The sequence below is a fragment of the Schistocerca gregaria genome, chromosome 6, assembly GCF_023897955.1.
Source record: "Schistocerca gregaria isolate iqSchGreg1 chromosome 6, iqSchGreg1.2, whole genome shotgun sequence".
Taxonomy (NCBI): domain Eukaryota; kingdom Metazoa; phylum Arthropoda; class Insecta; order Orthoptera; family Acrididae; genus Schistocerca; species Schistocerca gregaria.
Window position 1 is genome coordinate 48686436 of NC_064925.1, and position 21251 is coordinate 48707686.

Sequence of the window (21251 nt, forward strand, 5' to 3'; positions counted from 1 at the left end):
ATTCCTCTTATTGGAAAAAGATGGCACTTTCCCAATCTTATCTTCAAGATGGTGAACAAAGAAGAGAGGCCTAGTTTTTGTGGTGGTGGTTGTTGGGATGTTTAAGGGGTCTAAACAGCTAAGGTCATCAGTCCCCCATTCCAAAAACATGCGAGACGAAAATGTGCAGAGCAGGTAAAACCCTAAGGTATAGGAGATTCCCCTCCCCTCCCCCCCCCCCCCCCCCCCAGTTACTGAAAGATCACAAATGCCGCAAAGAACACTACAGACAAGAAGAGGACAGATGAACACCACACAGTAAGAAACAGAAGAAAAGAAGAGGGCCGGAGACTGGTTGACTGACCACGAGAACAAAACAAAGGGAAAGAGTCAACCATCCGACTACACACTAAAGTTTGCAACCAATGATGAGTGACTCGAGGACAAGAGACACAGAAAGGGAAAGGTGCAAAAACCTCCTAAATGCTCCTGACGCAAAAACAGCTGTGCGTCAGGTAGGTATGTCCGATGCGGAGCCCACACAGGACGACAGAGTCCCTGAGAAAAGCCCACAGGGAGGACCGCCACACATCGGTCGTCTCCTTAACAGAACGCAGTTTATTCTGCGATGTCAGGCTACGCCACTCATCATGCCACATCCCAACCACCTTATGGCGCAACAACAGCTGCAGATCACGAGCTGGGAGGCCGATCTCAAAAGCGGGGGCGTCAATCCCCCTTTTGGCCAGCCTGTCGACACATTCGTTCCCCAGGATGCCAACGTGACCTGGCGTCCAAACAAAGACCACCGAGTGACCAGAGTGGGTAATGGCCAAAACAGACTCCTGAATAATGGATACCAGAGGAGAAGAGAGATAGCAGCAGTCGATAGCCTGGATGCTGCTCAGAATGTCACTGCAGATGACAATGGACTTACCTGAGCATGAACGCATATGCTCAAGAGCGCGCAAATGGCCACCAGCTCTGCAGTAAAAATACTGCAGCCAGCTGGCAAGGAGCGCTGTTCAACATGGGCAGCGTGAGCAAAAGCGTAGGCAGTACGACCATCAACCAGGGAACCATCAGTGTAGGCAGTCTCTCGGCCTGAAAATGAGGCGAGGAGCGCAAGAAAATGGCGACGGAGGGCCACAGGCGGGATCGAGTCCTTGGGTCCTCCTGCCAAGTCCAGACGGACGGACGGCAGGGGCATACACCAGGGAGGCGTGGGTGCATGGACCCGGAAGGGAGGCAGAAGAGGGAATGACCCCAGTTCCGACAGCATGGACTGGACGCTAACAGCAATGGAAAGCCCAGACCTAGGTCGCCGTTCGGGCTGAGGAAGGACCATGGTAGGGAAAAGCAGGCAATGATTGGGATGGCCCAGCGAGCAATTCACGTGGACAGCATAGTCAGTGAGCAGTCGATGGCGGCGAATACGTAGTGGGGGAACCCCGGCCTCCACCAGTAGACTATCCACTGGGCTCGTACGGAAAGCGCCAGTTGCAATCCGAACCCCACAGTGGTGTATATGGTCCAACAACGTCAACACTGAGGGTGATGCAGACCCATTGGTCAGGCTCCCATAATCAAGCCTGGACTGCTCAAGGGCTCTGTACAATCGCAACAGTGTGCAGCAATCTGCACCCCAAGATACGTGGCTCAGGCAGCGGAGGGCATTGAGGTGCCGCCAGCACTTTTGCTTCAGCTGATTAATATGAGGAACCCATGTGAGCCAGGCATCAAAGACGAGTCCTAAGAAGCGGCTAGTGTCCATCACTTCAAACAGGTGGCCATCGAGGTAAAGTTCAGGAGGAGGGTGGACCGACCAACGCCTGCAGACGTTCATAACTCGAGTCTTGGTTGCTGAGAACTGAAAACCATGAGTCAGAGCCCATGATGCTGCCTTGCGAATGGCTACTTGGAGCCCGTGTTTGGCGACTCCTGTAGTCGTTGAACTAAATGAGATGCAGAAGTCGTTGGCATACAAAGAAGGAGACACCGACGACCCCACAGCTGCAGCCAGACCATTAATAGCCACTAGAAATAAGGAGACACTCAACACCGAGCCCTGCGGGACCCATGGAACCCATTTTCCTGTATATAAGATGAACTAGAGGCGGCACTGACTCGCACCCGGAAAGAGTGGCGCAATAAAAAGTTTTGAAGAAAAGCTGGGAGCTGACCACGAAGACCCCACTCATGCAATGTAGCAAGGATGTAATGCCTCCATACGGTGTCATATGCCTTCCACTGATAAAAAATACAGCAATGAGATGCTGACGGCGGGCAAAGGCCATACGGATAGCAGGTTTCAGCTGCACCAAATTGTCCACAGCAGACCGGCCCCGACGGAAGACACCCTGGGATGGAGTGAGGAGACCGCATGACTCAAGGACTCAGCAGAAACGCTGCCCCACCATACGTTCGAGCAATTTGCACAAAAGGTTGGTGAGGGTAATGGGACAATAACTGTCCACTGCCAGAGGGTCTGCACCGAGCTTCAAGATGGGGACAAAAACACCCTCTCGCCATTGCGACGGAAACTCGCCCTCGCTCCAAATGCGGTTAAAGATGGTGAGGATGTGTTTCTGGCAGTCCCTGGAGAGATGCTTCAGCATCTGCGCGTAGATGCGATCTGGTCCTGGTGCTGTATCAGGGCAATCGTTGAGGGCAGCGAGGAATTCCCTCTCGCTGAAAGGAATATTTTATTTTTCAGAACGACAGGCGCAGAAGGATAATGGCGTTCGCTCGGCTCGCTCCTTTAGGAGCGAAAGGCAGGGAGGTAAGTTGCAGTCGCAGAGCTGGTAGCAAAGTGTGCGGCAAGGTGGTCAGCAATGGCGGCAGAGTTCGTGCAGACAGCGCCGTCCAGGGAGATTCCATTGACACCAATAGGGGTCTGGTAGCCATAAATCGGCTGGATGCGGGACCACACGAGCAAGGGGGAGACACAGGAGCCCAAGGATGAGAGATACCTCTCCCTGCACTCCTGCTTACGCCAGGCAATAAGACGACGGGCCAAGGCACGTAGCCTCTTAAAGGTGATGAGGGCCTCCAGAGATGGGTGCCGCTTATGACGCTGGAGAGCCTGCCTACGGTCGTGAATAGCCTCAGAAATCTCCGGCGACCACCGCGGGACAGCCATCCTCTGAAGGAGTCCAGAAAAGCGGGGGATGGCAGCCACAGCCACAGAAATGATTGACGTGGTCAAGACACGGACCACCTCATCAATGTCACCATGTGGGGGAGAAGAATTGGTGGCAGTGGAAGTGAAAGCCGGCCAGTCAGCCCTGTTGAGAGCCCAGCGGGGCAGGTGTCCAGAAGAATGACATTGGGGCAGTGACAAATAGAAGGGAAAATGGTCACTACCACACGGGTCAGGATGCGCTCCCCAGTGGAGGGATGGGATAAGTTTGGGGCTGCAAAGAGAGAGATCAATGGCCAAGAATGAGCCATGGGCCATACTGAAATGCCTGGGAGCACCAGTGTTCAAGAAGCTAAGGTCGAGCTGAGCCAACACATTCTCCACGGCACGACCGCGGTCATCGGAGACAGTCCCATCCCATGGAGTATTGTGGGCATTGAAATCGCCCAAAAGCAGCAATGGTGGCTGGGAGTTGAGCCATGTCGTGGGAGCTCCCCATACAGAGGAATGAAAATAGAGCAAACAGTAATAGCCAGCGAGAGCTCTACCCTGACAGCGACTGCCTCTAAAGGCGTCAGAAGGGGTACGGGCGAGCTACAGACCGAGTAGTGAACAATGAGGCAAACTCCACCTGACGCTCGTTGACAGGCCGCGCGGTTTTATAGTATACCCGATTACCACGAAGGGCAGGGGTCCGCATTGCTGGAAACCAAGTTTCCTGCAGAGCAATGCAGAGAACAGGGGAAACACTCAGAAGCATCCGGAGCTCAGGCAGGTGGCGGAAATTACCGCCACAATTCCACTGGAGAATGGAAGCAGGAAGGGACTAGGAGGGCGTGAAGGCGACTAAGAGGCAGACAGCGCCTCAGAGCCAACGGCTGCCACTGGGGGAGCGTCAGCTGCGTCCATAGGAAAGGCCCCCGACGGTTCTGTGAGGGCGAGATCTGCGCCAGAGGCGAGGATCTCCACCTCATCCCCAGAGCCAGAACTATGTACAGAAGGCAGTACTGAAACCGCCGGAACGTCCTTCTTCTTGGACACGTTCCGTTCCTTCTTCTCGCATCTGTCCTTTGGGTTAGAGGGCTGGGAGAGCTTCCCTGAAGGAGCGGCGGAGGCTGACGACGACACAGAAGCCCTACGACCAGCAGGTGCCAAAACCTTCAGCCACTGGCTGACATCCGGCAGGGTAGGAGAAGAAGGGAAGGAAGGGAGAGCCCCGAGGGACCCCTTCCGCAAGAGAGGAACCAGCAGAGGCAACGACTTCGGAGAAGTCGGGGGAGGGATCGAGCCCCCCAGTTTTTGAGCAGATGTCACTCCCTAAGTATGTGCGGGGGGAGTGACAGAAGACGGTTTGCCCTAACTGCTAAGGGGGCAACAGAGGAAGGCTTGTCCCCAGACGCTGGGGGGGGGGGGGGGCACACAGAGATGCACGGACCCGAGGGCCCATTGAAGACAGCACAGAAGAGGCGAAAACAGCCGCCTGCGAGGGCGACGATAATGTAGCTGCAGCATAAGAAGTTCGAAGAGGGACAGTATGCAACCTTTCAAATTTCAGTTTTGCCACACCCCCAAGTAAGCCGGTCGAGGGTCTTAAATTCCATTATTTTCCGCTCCTTATGAAGAACAGGGCAGTCCGCCGAGCATGGAGAGTGGTGTTCCCCACAGTTGGCACATACAGGCGGAGGCACACATGGAGAATCTGGATGAGAGGGGTGTCAATCTCGACATGTGGCGCTGCATGGGCAACAGGAGGACATATGCCCAAACTTCCAGCACTGGAAGCGCCACATCGCGGGAGGGACGTATGGCTTGACATCACAACGGTAAACCATTACCTTGACTTTCTCTGGCAATACAGCACCCTCGAAGGCCAAGATAAAGGCACCGGTGCCCACCCTGTTAGTCTTGGGTCCTCTATGTACACGACGGACAAAATGCACACCACGTCATTCCGAGTCTGCTCTCAGCTCGTCGTCGGATTGTAACAATAGGTCACAATGGTAAATAATCCCCTGGACCATATTTAAGCTGCTGTGGGGAGTGACGGTAACAGGGACATCACCCAGCTTATCACACAATAGCAACGCCCGTGACTGGGCTGAGGAGGATGTCTTGAGCAGGATGGACCCATTCCTCATTTTAGACAACCCTGCCACTTCCCCAAACTTATCCTCCACATGTTCCACAAAAAACAGAGGCTTTGTCATAAGAAAGGAGTCTCCATCAGTCCTGCTGCAGACAAGGTATTGTGGTACGTAAGGCTCCGGCTTGGCACTAGATCTGCGTCCCTCCCACGGCGCAGCCAATGAGGGGAACGACTGAGGGTCGTATTGTGCAGCATCAAAGTCAACTCTGTATCGCTTAGAGACGCTGGTGACCATGCGACCACCAGCTTAGTGTGATTTATTGCGCTTCATTGCGCCACATCCACCCAGATGCCACCTACTCCGAACAAGGGCTCTCCCCAAGGACGCCACCCAGCCAAAGCAACAGGTACCTGGATGATATCCCATTGACAGGAGTCCCCGTGCCCTCACAAAATGGGCATGCATGGAGAGGAAACGGCTCTCGCATCTGTAGTGCGATCCCTCCGTGCTCAGGGAGCTACCACCAAGAGGGTACATGACGACCCCACCACAACGGACTGGCTGCCGTGCTGGATATTAGGTGTTGAAATGGTCCACAGTTGTCGTGGGCGGTAAGAAGGGGATTGCACACAAGACGAGAAGGAGGCAACCCAGAAGACACTAGGTGTAAATCCCACCACACAACAACAGATAGCATGCAAGATTGTGGTGCACGATGGACCAATAGAAAAGGCGTCCTTCCCAAATGGCACGCACTATTAATGGAAATTTTGAAATTGGAGGTCAAACCTGAGAACGAACCATCACATAGGGATGAAACTTTTGAGACTCCTTTTAGTCGCCTCTTATGACAGGCAGGAATACCGCGGGCCTATACTTACCCCCGAACCAACATGGGGTGAGAGGCTTAGTCCCAAAAACGAACCCCCATTGGTATTGCGGTGAATCTGGCTAATGTCTGTTCGCAGCCCTGTATATCTCCCATGGCGTGGCTAGGGAATCTAACGATTTGGGGTTATATGTCACAGCATTAAATTCTTTCTTACAATGTTTAGAGACGTTGGCGTTCGTTCCCTCACTGGACTGAAACTTCATCCTCTTCATTGAGGGACATCTGTGCTGATGGCACCCACTGCGACGAGGGGCTCTCCCCATTTGCGCCACACAGCCACAGCAAAGGACACCTGGCAGGATGGCCGTTGCCGGGAGTACTGATACCCCAGGGAGACGAGCATCTACCCTTTGGCTTTTGTGGGGAGGTGTCAGCTCAGGCATCGGCAGTACGATCCCTGTGTTGTTAGGGGGCTACAACATAGAGGGTACATGACGACCACACCAAAACGGACTGGTTACCATGCTGGATTTTGGGTGCCATGGGTAGTCCATAGTGATCGTGGGTGCAGATGGTGAGACACTAAGGGCGTTACTTACACAACCCAACAGGTGTGTATGTCCAAAATGAAGGATGGAGGGTGCAGCGACGACACCAAGACAAAGTGTGTCAAGGTGCACCACGTAAGGTGTCCTTCCTCAAAATATTTGTAGTTCTGCTGAATTTGGAAAAATGGAGGTCAAACCACAATGGGGACCATCACATTAAAAGCTAAAACAGTTGAGACTCCTTTTAGTCGTCTCTTACGACAGGCAGGAATACCGTGGGTATATGCTTACCCCCGAACCTGCGGTGGGACAGGATAAATTGTAATGCAGTGCTGTCCTCCAAGCCCATCTGATGCAGTCATAATACAGTGCCGTGCACCAAGCCCATCTGATGCAGTCATAATACAGTGCCGTGCACCAAGCCCATCTGATGCAGTCATAATACAGTGCCGTCCACCAAGCCCATCTGGTGCAGTCATAATACAGTGCCGTCCACCAAGCCCATCTGGTGCAGTCATAATACAGTGCCGTCCACCAAGCCCATCTGGTGCAGTCATAATACAGTGCCGTCCACCAAGCCCATCTGGTGCAGTCATAATACAGTGCCGTCCACCAAGCCCATCTGGTGCAGTCATAATACAGTGCCGTCCACCAAGCCCATCTGGTGCAGTCATAATACAGTGCCGTCCGCCAGGCCCATCAGGTGCAGTCATAATACAGTGCCGTCCGCTAGGCCCATCAGGTGCGGTTGAAAGGCAACAATGTCAGCCAGGCCCGGGAGGCGGTGCGTTAGGCCAGGCCCATCGAGTGCGGCCGGGAGGCGGTGCGTTCGGCCAGGCCCATCGAGTGCGGCCGTGAGGCGGTGCGTTAGGCCAGGCCCACCGAGTGCGGCCGTGAGGCGGTGCGTTAGGCCAGGCCCACCGAGTGCGGCCGTGAGGCGGTGCGTTAGGCCAGGCCCACCGAGTGCGGCCGTGAGGCGGTGCGTTAGGCCAGGCCCACCGAGTGCGGCCGAGAGGCGGTGCGTTAGGCCAGGCCCACCGAGTGCGGCCGAGAGGCGGTGCGTTCGGGCAGGCCCACCGAGTGAGGAGGGAACACTGTGCGTTCGGCCAGGCCCACCGAGTGCGGCCGGGAGGCGGTGCGTTCGGGCAGGCCCACCGAGTGAGGAGGGGACACTGTGCGTTCGGCCAGGCCCACCGAGTGCGGCCGGGACACTGTGCGTTCGGCCAGGCCCACCGAGTGCGGCCGGGACACTGTGCGTTCGGCCAGGCCCACCGAGTGCGGCCGGGAGGCGGTGCGTTCGGCCAGGCCCACCGAGTGCGGCCGGGAGGCGGTGCGTTCGGCCAGGCCCACCGAGTGCGGCCGGGAGGCGGTGCGTTCGGCCAGGCCCACCGAGTGCGGCCGGGAGGCGGTGCGTTCGGCCAGGCCCACCGAGTGCGGCCGGGAGGCGGTGCGTTCGGCCAGGCCCACCGAGTGCGGCCGGGAGGCGGTGCGTTCGGCCAGGCCCACCGAGTGCGGCCGGGAGGCGGTGCGTTCGGCCAGGCCCACCGAGTGCGGCCGGGAGGCGGTGCGTTCGGCCAGGCCCACCGAGTGCGGCCGGGAGGCGGTGCGTTCGGCCAGGCCCACCGAGTGCGGCCGGGAGGCGGTGCGTTCGGCCAGGCCCACCGAGTGCGGCCGGGAGGCGGTGCGTTCGGCCAGGCCCACCGAGTGCGGCCGGGAGGCGGTGCGTTCGGCCAGGCCCACCGAGTGCGGCCGGGAGGCGGTGCGTTCGGCCAGGCCCACCGAGTGCGGCCGGGAGGCGGTGCGTTCGGCCAGGCCCACCGAGTGCGGCCGGGAGGCGGTGCGTTCGGCCAGGCCCACCGAGTGCGGCCGGGAGGCGGTGCGTTCGGCCAGGCCCACCGAGTGCGGCCGGGAGGCGGTGCGTTCGGCCAGGCCCACCGAGTGCGGCCGGGAGGCGGTGCGTTCGGCCAGGCCCACCGAGAGCGGCCGGGAGGCGGTGCGTTCGGCCAGGCCCACCGAGTGCGGCCGGGAGGCGGTGCGTTCGGCCAGGCCCACCGAGTGCGGCCGGGAGGCGGTGCGTTCGGCCAGGCCCACCGAGTGCGGCCGGGAGGCGGTGCGTTCGGCCAGGCCCACCGAGTGCGGCCGGGAGGCGGTGCGTTCGGCCAGGCCCACCGAGTGCGGCCGGGAGGCGGTGCGTTCGGCCAGGCCCACCGAGTGCGGCCGGGAGGCGGTGCGTTCAGCCAGGCCCACCGAGTGCGGCCGGGAGGCGGTGCGTTCGGCCAGGCCCACCGAGTGCGGCCGGGAGGCGGTGCGTTCGGCCAGGCCCACCGAGTGCGGCCGGGAGGCGGTGCGTTCGGCCAGGCCCACCGAGTGCGGCCGGGAGGCGGTGCGTTCCGCCAGGCCCACCGAGTGCGGCCGGGAGGCGGTGCGTTCCGCCAGGCCCACCGAGTGCGGCCGGGAGGCGGTGCGTTCCGCCAGGCCCACCGAGTGCGGCCGGGAGGCGGTGCGTTCCGCCAGGCCCACCGAGTGCGGCCGGGAGGCGGTGCGTTCCGCCAGGCCCACCGAGTGCGGCCGGGAGGCGGTGCGTTCCGCCAGGCCCACCGAGTGCGCCCGGGAGGCGGTGCGTTCCGCCAGGCCCACCGAGTGCGGCCGGGAGGCGGTGCGTTCCGCCAGGCCCACCGAGTGCGGCCGGGAGGCGGTGCGTTCCGCCAGGCCCACCGAGTGCGGCCGGGAGGCGGTGCGTTCCGCCAGGCCCACCGAGTGCGGCCGGGAGGCGGTGCGTTCCGCCAGGCCCATCGAGTGCGGCCGGGAGGCGGTGCGTTCCGCCAGGCCCATCGAGTGCGGCCGGGAGGCGGTGCGTTCGGCCAGGCCCATCGAGTGCGGCCGGGAGGCGGTGCGTTCGGCCAGGCCCATCGAGTGCGTCCGGGAGGCGGTGCGTTCGGCCAGGCCCATCGAGTGCGGCGGGGAGGCGGTGCGTTCGGCCAGGCCCATCAAGTGCAGCCGAGAGGCAGTGCGTTCGGCGAGGCCCATCAAGTGCAGACGAGAGGCAGTGCGTTCTGCCAGGCCCATTAAATGCAATATGGTGGCAGGGAGTTCGGCCAGGCATATCAAGTGCAGTAGAGAGGCAGTGCGTTCGGCCAGGCATATCAAGTGCAGTAGAGAGGCAGTGCGTTCGGCCAGGCCCATCAAGTGCAGACGAGAGGCAGTGCGTTCGGCCAGGCCCATCAAGTGCAGACGAGAGGCAGTGCGTTCGGCCAAGCCCATCAAGTGCAGACGAGAGGCAGTGCGTTCGGCCAGGCCCATCAAGTGCAGACGAGAGGCAGTGCGTTCGGCCAGGCCCATCAAGTGCAGACGAGAGGCAGTGCGTTCGGCCAGGCCCATCAAGTGCAGACGAGAGGCAGTGCGTTCGGCCAGGCCCATCAAGTGCAGACGAGAGGCAGTGCGTTCGGCCAGGCCCATCAAGTGCAGACGAGAGGCAGTGCGTTCGGCCAGGCCCATCAAGTGCAGACGAGAGGCAGTGCGTTCGGCCAGGCCCATCAAGTGCAGACGAGAGGCAGTGCGTTCGGCCAGGCCCATCAAGTGCAGACGAGAGGCAGTGCGTTCGGCCAGGCCCATCAAGTGCAGACGAGAGGCAGTGCGTTCGGCCAGGCCCATCAAGTGCAGACGAGAGGCAGTGCGTTCGGCCAGGCCCATCAAGTGCAGACGAGAGGCAGTGCGTTCGGCCAGGCCCATCAAGTGCAGACGAGAGGCAGTGCGTTCGGCCAGGCCCATCAAGTGCAGACGAGAGGCAGTGCGTTCGGCCAGGCCCATCAAGTGCAGACGAGAGGCAGTGCGTTCGGCCAGGCCCATCAAGTGCAGACGAGAGGCAGTGCGTTCGGCCAGGCCCATCAAGTGCAGACGAGAGGCAGTGCGTTCGGCCAGGCCCATCAAGTGCAGACGAGAGGCAGTGCGTTCGGCCAGGCCCATCAAGTGCAGACGAGAGGCAGTGCGATCGGCCAGGCCCATCAAGTGCAGACGAGAGGCAGTGCGATCGGCCAGGCCCATCAAGTGCAGACGAGAGGCAGTGCGATCGGCCAGGCCCATCAAGTGCAGACGAGAGGCAGTGCGTTCGGCCAGGCCCATCAAGTGCAGACGAGAGGCAGTGCGTTCGGCCAGGCCCATCAAGTGCAGACGAGAGGCAGTGCGTTCGGCCAGGCCCATCAAGTGCAGACGAGAGGCAGTGCGTTAGGCCAGGCCCATCAAGTGCAGACGAGAGGCAGTGCGTTAGGCCAGGCCCATCAAGTGCAGACGAGAGGCAGTGCGTTCGGCCAGGCCCATCAAGTGCAGACGAGAGGCAGTGCGTTCGGCCAGGCCCATCAAGTGCAGACGAGAGGCAGTGCGTTCGGCCAGGCCCATCAAGTGCAGACGAGAGGCAGTGCGTTCGGCTTGGCCCATCAAGTGCAGACAAGAGGCAGTGCGTTCGGCCAGGCCCATCAAGTGCAGACGAGAGGCAGTGTGTTCGGCCAGGCCCATCAAGTGCAGACGAGAGGCAGTGCGTTCGGCCAGGCCCATCAAGTGCAGACGAGAGGCAGTGCGTTCGGCCAGGCCCATCAAGTGCAGACGAGAGGCAGTGCGTTCGGCCAGGCCCATCAAGTGCAGTCGCGATCAGTACTTTTGGAAAGCCCCATCAAGTGCAGTCGCGATCAGTACTTTTGGAAAGACCCATCTAGTGCAGTTGTGGGGCAGTGAGGTCGGCCATGCCCATCAAGTGCAGTCCCGAGGCAATGCTTTCGGCCAGGTCCATCAGATCCGGTAGTGACACAGTGGAGTTGGCTAGGCCCATTAGATGTAGTCCTGTGGTTGGACAAGCCAGCCCCATCAGTTAGAGACAGAAAGGGCCATCAGGCGATTCCGTGTAGTCATCCAGGCAAATGAGGTGATGTCGTAATGAAGTGGGGTCACCTTAGAACACCAGGTGCGGACGTGAGGCAGTACGGTCGGCTAGCTGCATGAGGTTCAGTCCTGTGGCAGTGCTGTCGACAAGGCCCATCAGGTGCAGTCGTGAGGCAGTGCTGCCGTCAAGTCCCATCAGGTGCTGTCGTTAGGCAGTGCTGCCGGGGAGGCCCCTTCAGGTGCTGTCGTTAGGCAGTGCTGCCGGCAAGGCCCATCAGGTGCTGTCGTTAGGCAGTGCTGCCGGCAAGGCCCATCAGGTGCTGTCGTTAGGCAGTGCTGCCGGCAAGGCCCATCAGGTGCTGTCGTTAGGCAGTGCTGCCGGCAAGGCCCATCAGGTGCTGTCGTTGGGCAGTGCTGCCGGCAAGGCCCATCAGGGGCTGTCGTTGGGCAGTGCTGCCGGCAAGGCCCATCAGGTGCTGTCGTTAGGCAGTGCTGCCGGCAAGGCCCATCAGGTGCTGTCGTTAGGCAGTGCTGCTGGCAAGGCCCATCAGGTGCTGTCGTGAGGCAGTGCTGTCGGCAAGGCACATCAGGTTCAGACGTGAGGCAGTGCTGTCGGCAAGGCACATCATGTGCAGACATGAGGCAATGCTGTCGGCAAGGCACATCAGGTGCAGACATGAGGCATTAATTTCGTGAGGCTGTGGTGTCACCCCATCCCATCAGATTCAATCGTGAGGCAGTGCTGATGGCCAGATCCATGAGGTGCGATCATGACTCAGTTGGGTCGGGTAGGCCCCTTATGTGCATTCATCAGGTCGTGAAGTCTACCAGAAACCCTGTGTGCTGTCTACAGGCAGTGTGGTTGGCCAGCCCCATCGTGTGCTCTCATCATTAAGTGCGTCGGACAGGCCCATCAAGTGCAGTCGAGAGGCAGTGCGTTCAGCGAGGCCCATCAAGTGCAGATGAGAGGCAGTGCGTTCGGCGGGGCCCATCAAGTGCAGACGAGAGGCAGCGCGTTCGGCCCGGCCCATCAAGTGCAGACGAATGGCAGTGCATTCGGCCAGGCCCATCAAGTGCAGACGAGAGGCAGTGCGTTCGGCCAGGCCCATCAAGTGCAGACGAGAGGCAGTGCGTTCGGCCAGGCCCATCAAGTGCAGACGAGAGGCAGTGCATTCGGCCAGGCCCATCAAGTGCAGACGAGAGGCAGTGCATTCGGCCAGGCCCATCAAGTGCAGACGAGAGGCAGTGCGTTCGGCCAGGCCCATCAAGTGCAGACGAGAGGCAGTGCGTTCGGCCAGGCCCATCAAGTGCAGACGAGAGGCAGTGCGATCGGCCAGGCCCATCAAGTGCAGACGAGAGGCAGTGCGATCGGCCAGGCCCATCAAGTGCAGACGAGAGGCAGTGCGTTCGGCCAGGCCCATCAAGTGCAGACGAGAGGCAGTGCGTTCGGCCAGGCCCATCAAGTGCAGACGAGAGACAGTGCGTTCGGCCAGGCCCATCAAGTGCAGACGAGAGGCAGTGCGTTCGGCCAGGCCCATCAAGTGCAGACGAGAGGCAGTGCGTTCGGCCAGGACCATCAAGTGCAGACGAGACGCAGTGCGTTCGGCCAGGCCCATCAAGTGCAGTCGCGATCAGTACTTTTGGAAAGCCCCATCAAGTGCAGTCGCGATCAGTACTTTTGGAAAGCCCCATCAAGTGCAGTCGCGATCAGTACTTTTGGAAAGACCCATCTAGTGCAGTTGTGGGGCAGTGAGGTCGGCCATGCCCATCAAGTGCAGTCCCGAGGCAATGCTTTCGGCCAGGTCCATCAGATCCGGTAGTGACACAGTGGAGTTGGCTAGGCCCATTAGATGTAGTCCTGTGGTTGGACAAGCCAGCCCCATCAGTTAGAGACAGAAAGGGCCATCAGGCGATTCCGTGTAGTCATCCAGGCAAATGAGGTGTGGTCGTAATGAAGTGGGGTCACCTTAGAACACCAGGTGCGGACGTGAGGCAGTACGGTCGGCTAGCTACATGAGGTTCAGTCCTGTGGCAGTGCTGTCGACAAGGCCCATCAGGTGCAGTCGTGAGGCAGTGCTGCCGTCAAGTCCCATCAGGTGCTGTCGTTAGGCAGTGCTGCCGGGGAGGCCCCTTCAGGTGCTGTCGTTAGGCAGTGCTGCCGGCAAGGCCCATCAGGTGCTGTCGTTAGGCAGTGCTGCCGGCAAGGCCCATCAGGTGCTGTCGTTAGGCAGTGCTGCCGGCAAGGCCCATCAGGTGCTGTCGTTGGGCAGTGCTGCCGGCAAGGCCCATCAGGGGCTGTCGTTGGGCAGTGCTGCCGGCAAGGCCCATCAGGGGCTGTCGTTGGGCAGTGCTGCCGGCAAGGCCCATCAGGTGCTGTCGTTAGGCAGTGCTGCCGGCAAGGCCCATCAGGTGCTGTCGTTAGGCAGTGCTGCCGGCAAGGCCCATCAGGTGCTGTCGTGAGGCAGTGCTGTCGGCAAGGCACATCAGGTTCAGACGTGAGGCAGTGCTGTCGGCAAGGCACATCATGTGCAGACATGAGGCAGTGCTGTCGGCAAGGCACATCAGGTGCAGACATGAGGCATTAATTTCGTGAGGCTGTGGTGTCACCCCATCCCATCAGATTCAATCGTGAGGCAGTGCTGATGGCCAGATTCATGAGGTGCGATCATGACTCAGTTGGGTCGGGTAGGCCCCTTATGTGCCTTCATCAGGTCGTGAAGTCTACCAGAAACCCTGTGTGCTGTCTACAGGCAGTGTGGTTGGCCAGCCCCATCGTGTGCTCTCATCATTAAGTGCGTCGGACAGGCCCATCAAGTGCAGTCGAGAGGCAGTGCGTTCGGCGAGGCCCATCAAGTGCAGACGAGAGGCAGTGCGTTCGGCGGGGCCCATCAAGTGCAGACGAGAGGCAGCGCGTTCGGCCCGGCCCATCAAGTGCAGACGAATGGCAGTGCATTCGGCCAGGCCCATCAAGTGCAGACGAGAGGCAGTGCGTTCGGCCAGGCCCATCAAGTGCAGACGAGAGGCAGTGCGTTCGGCCAGGCCCATCAAGTGCAGACGAGAGGCAGTGCGTTCGGCCAGGCCCATCAAGTGCAGACGAGAGGCAGTGCGTTCGGCCAGGCCCATCAAGTGCAGACGAGAGGCAGTGCGTTCGGCCAGGCCCATCAAGTGCAGACGAGAGGCAGTGCGTTCGGCCAGGCCCATCAAGTGCAGACGAGAGGCAGTGCGTTCGGCCAGGCCCATCAAGTGCAGACGAGAGGCAGTGCGTTCGGCCAGGCCCATCAAGTGCAGACGAGAGGCAGTGCGTTCGGCCAGGCCCATCAAGTGCAGACGAGAGGCAGTGCGATCGGCCAGGCCCATCAAGTGCAGACGAGAGGCAGTGCGATCGGCCAGGCCCATCAAGTGCAGACGAGAGGCAGTGCGTTCGGCCAGGCCCATCAAGTGCAGACGAGAGGCAGTGCGTTCGGCCAGGCCCATCAAGTGCAGACGAGAGGCAGTGCGTTCGGCCAGGCCCATCAAGTGCAGACGAGAGGCAGTGCGTTCGGCCAGGCCCATCAAGTGCAGACGAGAGGCAGTGCGTTCGGCCAGGCCCATCAAGTGCAGACGAGAGGCAGTGCGTTCGGCCAGGCCCATCAAGTGCAGACGAGAGGCAGTGCGTTCGGCCAGGCCCATCAAGTGCAGACGAGAGGCAGTGCGTTTGGCCAGGCCCATCAAGTGCAGACGAGAGGCAGTGCGTTTGGCCAGGCCCATCAAGTGCAGACAAGAGGCAGTGCGTTCGGCCAGGCCCATCAAGTGCAGACGAGAGGCAGTGTGTTCGGCCAGGCCCATCAAGTGCAGACGAGAGGCAGTGCGTTCGGCCAGGCCCATCAAGTGCAGACGAGAGGCAGTGCGTTCGGCCAGGCCCATCAAGTGCAGACGAGAGGCAGTGCGTTCGGCCAGGCCCATCAAGTGCAGTCGCGATCAGTACTTTTGGAAAGCCCCATCAAGTGCAGTCGCGATCAGTACTTTTGGAAAGACCCATCTAGTGCAGTCGCGATCAGTACTTTTGGAAAGACCCATCTAGTGCAGTTGTGGGGCAGTGAGGTCGGCCATGCCCATCAAGTGCAGTCCCGAGGCAATGCTTTCGGCCAGGTCCATCAGATCCGGTAGTGACACAGTGGAGTTGGCTAGGCCCATTAGATGTAGTCCTGTGGTTGGACAAGCCAGCCCCATCAGTTAGAGACAGAAAGGGCCATCAGGCGATTCCGTGTAGTCATCCAGGCAAATGAGGTGATGTCGTAATGAAGTGGGGTCACCTTAGAACACCAGGTGCGGACGTGAGGCAGTACGGTCGGCTAGCTGCATGAGGTTCAGTCCTGTGGCAGTGCTGTCGACAAGGCCCATCAGGTGCAGTCGTGAGGCAGTGCTGCCGTCAAGTCCCATCAGGTGCTGTCGTTAGGCAGTGCTGCCGGGGAGGCCCCTTCAGGTGCTGTCGTTAGGCAGTGCTGCCGGCAAGGCCCATCAGGTGCTGTCGTTAGGCAGTGCTGCCGGCAAGGCCCATCAGGTGCTGTCGTTAGGCAGTGCTGCCGGCAAGGCCCATCAGGTGCTGTCGTTAGGCAGTGCTGCCGGCAAGGCCCATCAGGTGCTGTCGTTAGGCAGTGCTGCCGGCAAGGCCCATCAGGGGCTGTCGTTGGGCAGTGCTGCTGGCAAGGCCCATCAGGTGCTGTCGTTAGGCAGTGCTGCCGGCAAGGCCCATCAGGTGCTGTCGTTAGGCAGTGCTGCTGGCAAGGCCCATCAGGTGCTGTCGTGAGGCAGTGCTGTCGGCAAGGCACATCAGGTTCAGACGTGAGGCAGTGCTGTCGGCAAGGCACATCATGTGCAGACATGAGGCAATGCTGTCGGCAAGGCACATCAGGTGCAGACATGAGGCATTAATTTCGTGAGGCTGTGGTGTCACCCCATCCCATCAGATTCAATCGTGAGGCAGTGCTGATGGCCAGATCCATGAGGTGCGATCATGACTCAGTTGGGTCGGGTAGGCCCCTTATGTGCATTCATCAGGTCGTGAAGTCTACCAGAAACCCTGTGTGCTGTCTACAGGCAGTGTGGTTGGCCAGCCCCATCGTGTGCTCTCATCATTAAGTGCGTCGGACAGGCCCATCAAGTGCAGTCGAGAGGCAGTGCGTTCAGCGAGGCCCATCAAGTGCAGATGAGAGGCAGTGCGTTCGGCGGGGCCCATCAAGTGCAGACGAGAGGCAGCGCGTTCGGCCCGGCCCATCAAGTGCAGACGAATGGCAGTGCATTCGGCCAGGCCCATCAAGTGCAGACGAGAGGCAGTGCGTTCGGCCAGGCCCATCAAGTGCAGACGAGAGGCAGTGCGTTCGGCCAGGCCCATCAAGTGCAGACGAGAGGCAGTGCATTCGGCCAGGCCCATCAAGTGCAGACGAGAGGCAGTGCATTCGGCCAGGCCCATCAAGTGCAGACGAGAGGCAGTGCGTTCGGCCAGGCCCATCAAGTGCAGACGAGAGGCAGTGCGTTCGGCCAGGCCCATCAAGTGCAGACGAGAGGCAGTGCGATCGGCCAGGCCCATCAAGTGCAGACGAGAGGCAGTGCGATCGGCCAGGCCCATCAAGTGCAGACGAGAGGCAGTGCGTTCGGCCAGGCCCATCAAGTGCAGACGAGAGGCAGTGCGTTCGGCCAGGCCCATCAAGTGCAGACGAGAGACAGTGCGTTCGGCCAGGCCCATCAAGTGCAGACGAGAGGCAGTGCGTTCGGCCAGGCCCATCAAGTGCAGACGAGAGGCAGTGCGTTCGGCCAGGACCATCAAGTGCAGACGAGACGCAGTGCGTTCGGCCAGGCCCATCAAGTGCAGTCGCGATCAGTACTTTTGGAAAGCCCCATCAAGTGCAGTCGCGATCAGTACTTTTGGAAAGCCCCATCAAGTGCAGTCGCGATCAGTACTTTTGGAAAGACCCATCTAGTGCAGTTGTGGGGCAGTGAGGTCGGCCATGCCCATCAAGTGCAGTCCCGAGGCAATGCTTTCGGCCAGGTCCATCAGATCCGGTAGTGACACAGTGGAGTTGGCTAGGCCCATTAGATGTAGTCCTGTGGTTGGACAAGCCAGCCCCATCAGTTAGAGACAGAAAGGGCCATCAGGCGATTCCGTGTAGTCATCCAGGCAAATGAGGTGTGGTCGTAATGAAGTGGGGTCACCTTAGAACACCAGGTGCGGACGTGAGGCAGTACGGTCGGCTAGCTACATGAGGTTCAGTCCTGTGGCAGTGCTGTCGACAAGGCCCATCAGGTGCAGTCGTGAGGCAGTGCTGCCGTCAAGTCCCATCAGGTGCTGTCGTTAGGCAGTGCTGCCGGGGAGGCCCCTTCAGGTGCTGTCGTTAGGCAGTGCTGCCAGCAAGGCCCATCAGGTGCTGTCGTTAGGCAGTGCTGCCGGCAAGGCCCATCAGGTGCTGTCGTTAGGCAGTGCTGCCGGCAAGGCCCATCAGGTGCTGTCGTTAGGCAGTGCTGCCGGCAAGGCCCATCAGGTGCTGTCGTTAGGCAGTGCTGCCGGCAAGGCCCATCAGGGGCTGTCGTTGGGCAGTGCTGCCGGCAAGGCCCATCAGGGGCTGTTGTTGGGCAGTGCTGCCGGCAAGGCCCATCAGGTGCTGTCGTTAGGCAGTGCTGCCGGCAAGGCCCATCAGGTGCTGTCGTTAGGCAGTGCTGCCGGCAAGGCCCATCAGGTGCTGTCGTGAGGCAGTGCTGTCGGCAAGGCACATCAGGTTCAGACGTGAGGCAGTGCTGTCGGCAAGGCACATCATGTGCAGACATGAGGCAGTGCTGTCGGCAAGGCACATCAGGTGCAGACATGAGGCATTAATTTCGTGAGGCTGTGGTGTCACCCCATCCCATCAGATTCAATCGTGAGGCAGTGCTGATGGCCAGATCCATGAGGTGCGATCATGACTCAGTTGGGTCGGGTAGGCCCCTTATGTGCCTTCATCAGGTCGTGAAGTCTACCAGAAACCCTGTGTGCTGTCTACAGGCAGTGTGGTTGGCCAGCCCCATCGTGTGCTCTCATCATTAAGTGCGTCGGACAGGCCCATCAAGTGCAGTCGAGAGGCAGTGCGTTCGGCGAGGCCCATCAAGTGCAGACGAGAGGCAGTGCGTTCGGCGGGGCCCATCAAGTGCAGACGAGAGGCAGCGCGTTCGGCCCGGCCCATCAAGTGCAGACGAATGGCAGTGCATTCGGCCAGGCCCATCAAGTGCAGACGAGAGGCAGTGCGTTCGGCCAGGCCCATCAAGTGCAGACGAGAGGCAGTGCGTTCGGCCAGGCCCATCAAGTGCAGACGAGAGGCAGTGCGTTCGGCCAGGCCCATCAAGTGCAGACGAGAGGCAGTGCGTTCGGCCAGGCCCATCAAGTGCAGACGAGAGGCAGTGCGTTCGGCCAGCCCCATCTAGTGCATGCGAGAGGCAGTGCGTTCGGCCAGCCCCATCTAGTGCAGTTGTGGGGCAGTGTGGTCGGCCATGCCCATCAAGTGCAGTCCCGAGGCAATTCTTTTGGCCAGGACCATCAGATCCGGTAGTGACACAGTGGAGTTGGCCGGGCCCATTAGATGTAATCCTGTGGTTGGACAAGCCAACCAATCAGTTACAGTCAGAAAGGCCAATCCGGCGATTCGGTGTAGTCATCCATGCCAATGAGGTGTGGTCGTAATGAAGTGGGGTCATCTTAGCCCACCAGTTGCGGCCTTGAGGCAGTACGGTCGGCGAGCCGCATGAGGTTCAGTCGTGTGGCAGTGCTGTCGACAAGGCCCATCAGGTGCAGTCGTGAGGCAGTGCTGTCGACATGGCCCATCAGGTGCAGTCGTGAGGCAGTGCTGCCGGCAAGGACCATCAGGTGCTGTCGTTAGGCAGTGCTGCCGGCATGGCCCATCAGGTGCTGTCGTTAGGCAGTGCTGCCGGCATGGCCCATCAGGTGCTGTCGTTAGGCAGTGCTGCCGGCATGGCCCATCAGGTGCTGTCGTTAGGCAGTGCTGCCGGCATGGCCCATCAGGTGCTGTCGTTAGGCAGTGCTGCCGGCAAGGCCCATCAGGTGCTGTCGTTAGGCAGTGCTGCCGGCAAGGCCCATCAGGTGCTGTCGTTAGGCAGTGCTGCCGGCAAGGCCCATCAGGTGCTGTCGTTAGGCAGTGCTGCCGGCAAGGCCCATCAGGTGCTGTCGTTAGGCAGTGCTGCCGGCAAGGCCCATCAGGTGCTGTCGTTAGGCAGTGCTGCCGGCAAGGCCCATCAGGTGCTGTCTTTAGGCAGTGCTGCCGGCAAGGCCCATCAGGTGCTGTCGTTAGGCAGTGCTGCCGGCAAGGCCCATCAGGTGCTGTCGTTAGGCAGTGCTGCCGGCAAGGCCCATCAGGTGCTGTCGTTAGGCAGTGCTGCCGGCAAGGCCCATCAGGTGCTGTCGTTAGGCAGTGCTGCCGGCAAGGCCCATCAGGTGCTGTCGTTAGGCAGTGCTGCCGGCAAGGCCCATCAGGTGCTGTCGTTAGGCAGTGCTGCCGGCAAGGCCCATCAGGTGCTGTCGTTAGGCAGTGCTGCCGGCAAGGCCCATCAGGTGCTGTCGTTAGGCAGTGCTGCCGGCAAGGCCCATCAGGTGCTGTCGTTAGGCAGTGCTGCCGGCAAGGCCCATCAGGTGCTGTCGTTAGGCAGTGCTGCCGGCAAGGCCCATCAGGTGCTGTCGTTAGGCAGTGCTGCCGGCAAGGCCCATCAGGTGCTGTCGTTAGGCAGTGCTGCCGGCAAGGCCCATCAGGTGCTGTCGTTAGGCAGTGCTGCCGGCAAGGCCCATCAGGTGCTGTCGTTAGGCAGTGCTGCCGGCAAGGCCCATCAGGTGCTGTCGTTAGGCAGTGCTGCCGGCAAGGCCCATCAGGTGCTGTCGTTAGGCAGTGCTGCCGGCAAGGCCCATCAGGTGCTGTCGTTAGGCAGTGCTGCCGGCAAGGCCCATCAGGTGCTGTCGTTAGGCAGTGCTGCCGGCAAGGCCCATCAGGTGCTGTCGTGAGGCAGTGCTGCCGGCAAGGCCCATCAGGTGCTGTCGTGAGGCAGTGCTGCAGGCAAGGAATATTAGGTGCTGTCGTGAGGAAGTGCTGCAGGCAAGGAATATCAGGTGCAGATGTGAGGCAGTGCTGTCGGCAAAGCCCATCAGGTGCAGTCATGAGGCAGTGCTGTCGGCAAGGCTCATCACGTGCAGTAGTGAGGCAGTGCTGTCAGAAAAACCAATCAGGTGCAGTAGTGAGACAGTGCTGTCAGCAAGGCCAATCAGTTGCTGTCTCGAGGCAGTGCTGTTGGCATGGACCATCAGCTTCAGTTGTAAGACAGTGCTGTTGGCAAGGCAGTGCTGTCTCCCTGGCCCATCACATTCAGTCGTGAAGCAGAGTTGTTGGCCAAGCACATCATGTGCGGACATGAGGCAATGTGGTCGGCCAGGCCCATCGTCTGCTGCCATCAGGCAGTGTGGTCCGCCAGGCCCATCAAGTGCAGTCGGGAGGCAGTGCATTCGGCCAGGCCCATCAAGTGCAGACGAGAGGCAGTGCGTTCAGCCAGGCCCATCAAGTGCAGACGAGAGGTAGTGCTTTCGGCCAGCCCGTCAAGTGCAGTCGCGATCAGTGCTTTCAGCCAGGCCCATCAAGTGCAGTTGTGGGGCATTGAGGTCGGCCATGAACATCAAGTGCAGTGATGAGGCAATGCTTTCGGCCAGGTCCATCAGATCCGGTAGTGACACAGTGGGGTTGGCCAGGCCCATTAGTTGTAGTCTTGTGGTTGGACAAGCCAGCCCCATCAGTTAC

General features: G+C 60.1%; 3 protein-coding genes across 3 annotated transcripts in view; 2 read left to right on the plus strand and 1 right to left on the minus strand.

Moving 5' to 3' along the window:
* LOC126278716 (basic proline-rich protein-like) overlaps positions 1-7446 on the plus strand; it is a 50224-nt gene extending 42778 nt beyond the window's left edge. Inside the window, exon 4 of the mRNA XM_049978991.1 lies at positions 6947-7446. Within this exon, the coding sequence (XP_049834948.1) occupies positions 6947-7446 (500 nt within the window). The remainder of the gene's footprint in view (positions 1-6946) is intronic.
* Positions 7447-7611: 165 nt separating this feature from the next.
* On the minus strand, positions 7612-9615 carry LOC126278717 (uncharacterized). The gene has a single exon (XM_049978992.1). The coding sequence runs from the start codon at positions 9613-9615 to the stop codon at positions 7612-7614; it is 2004 nt and encodes a 667-aa protein (XP_049834949.1).
* Positions 9616-19351: 9736 nt separating this feature from the next.
* LOC126278718 (uncharacterized) lies at positions 19352-20467 on the plus strand. The gene has a single exon (XM_049978993.1). It carries the CDS (start codon positions 19352-19354, stop codon positions 20465-20467), a length of 1116 nt encoding a protein of 371 aa, XP_049834950.1.
* Positions 20468-21251: the final 784 nt, after the last annotated feature.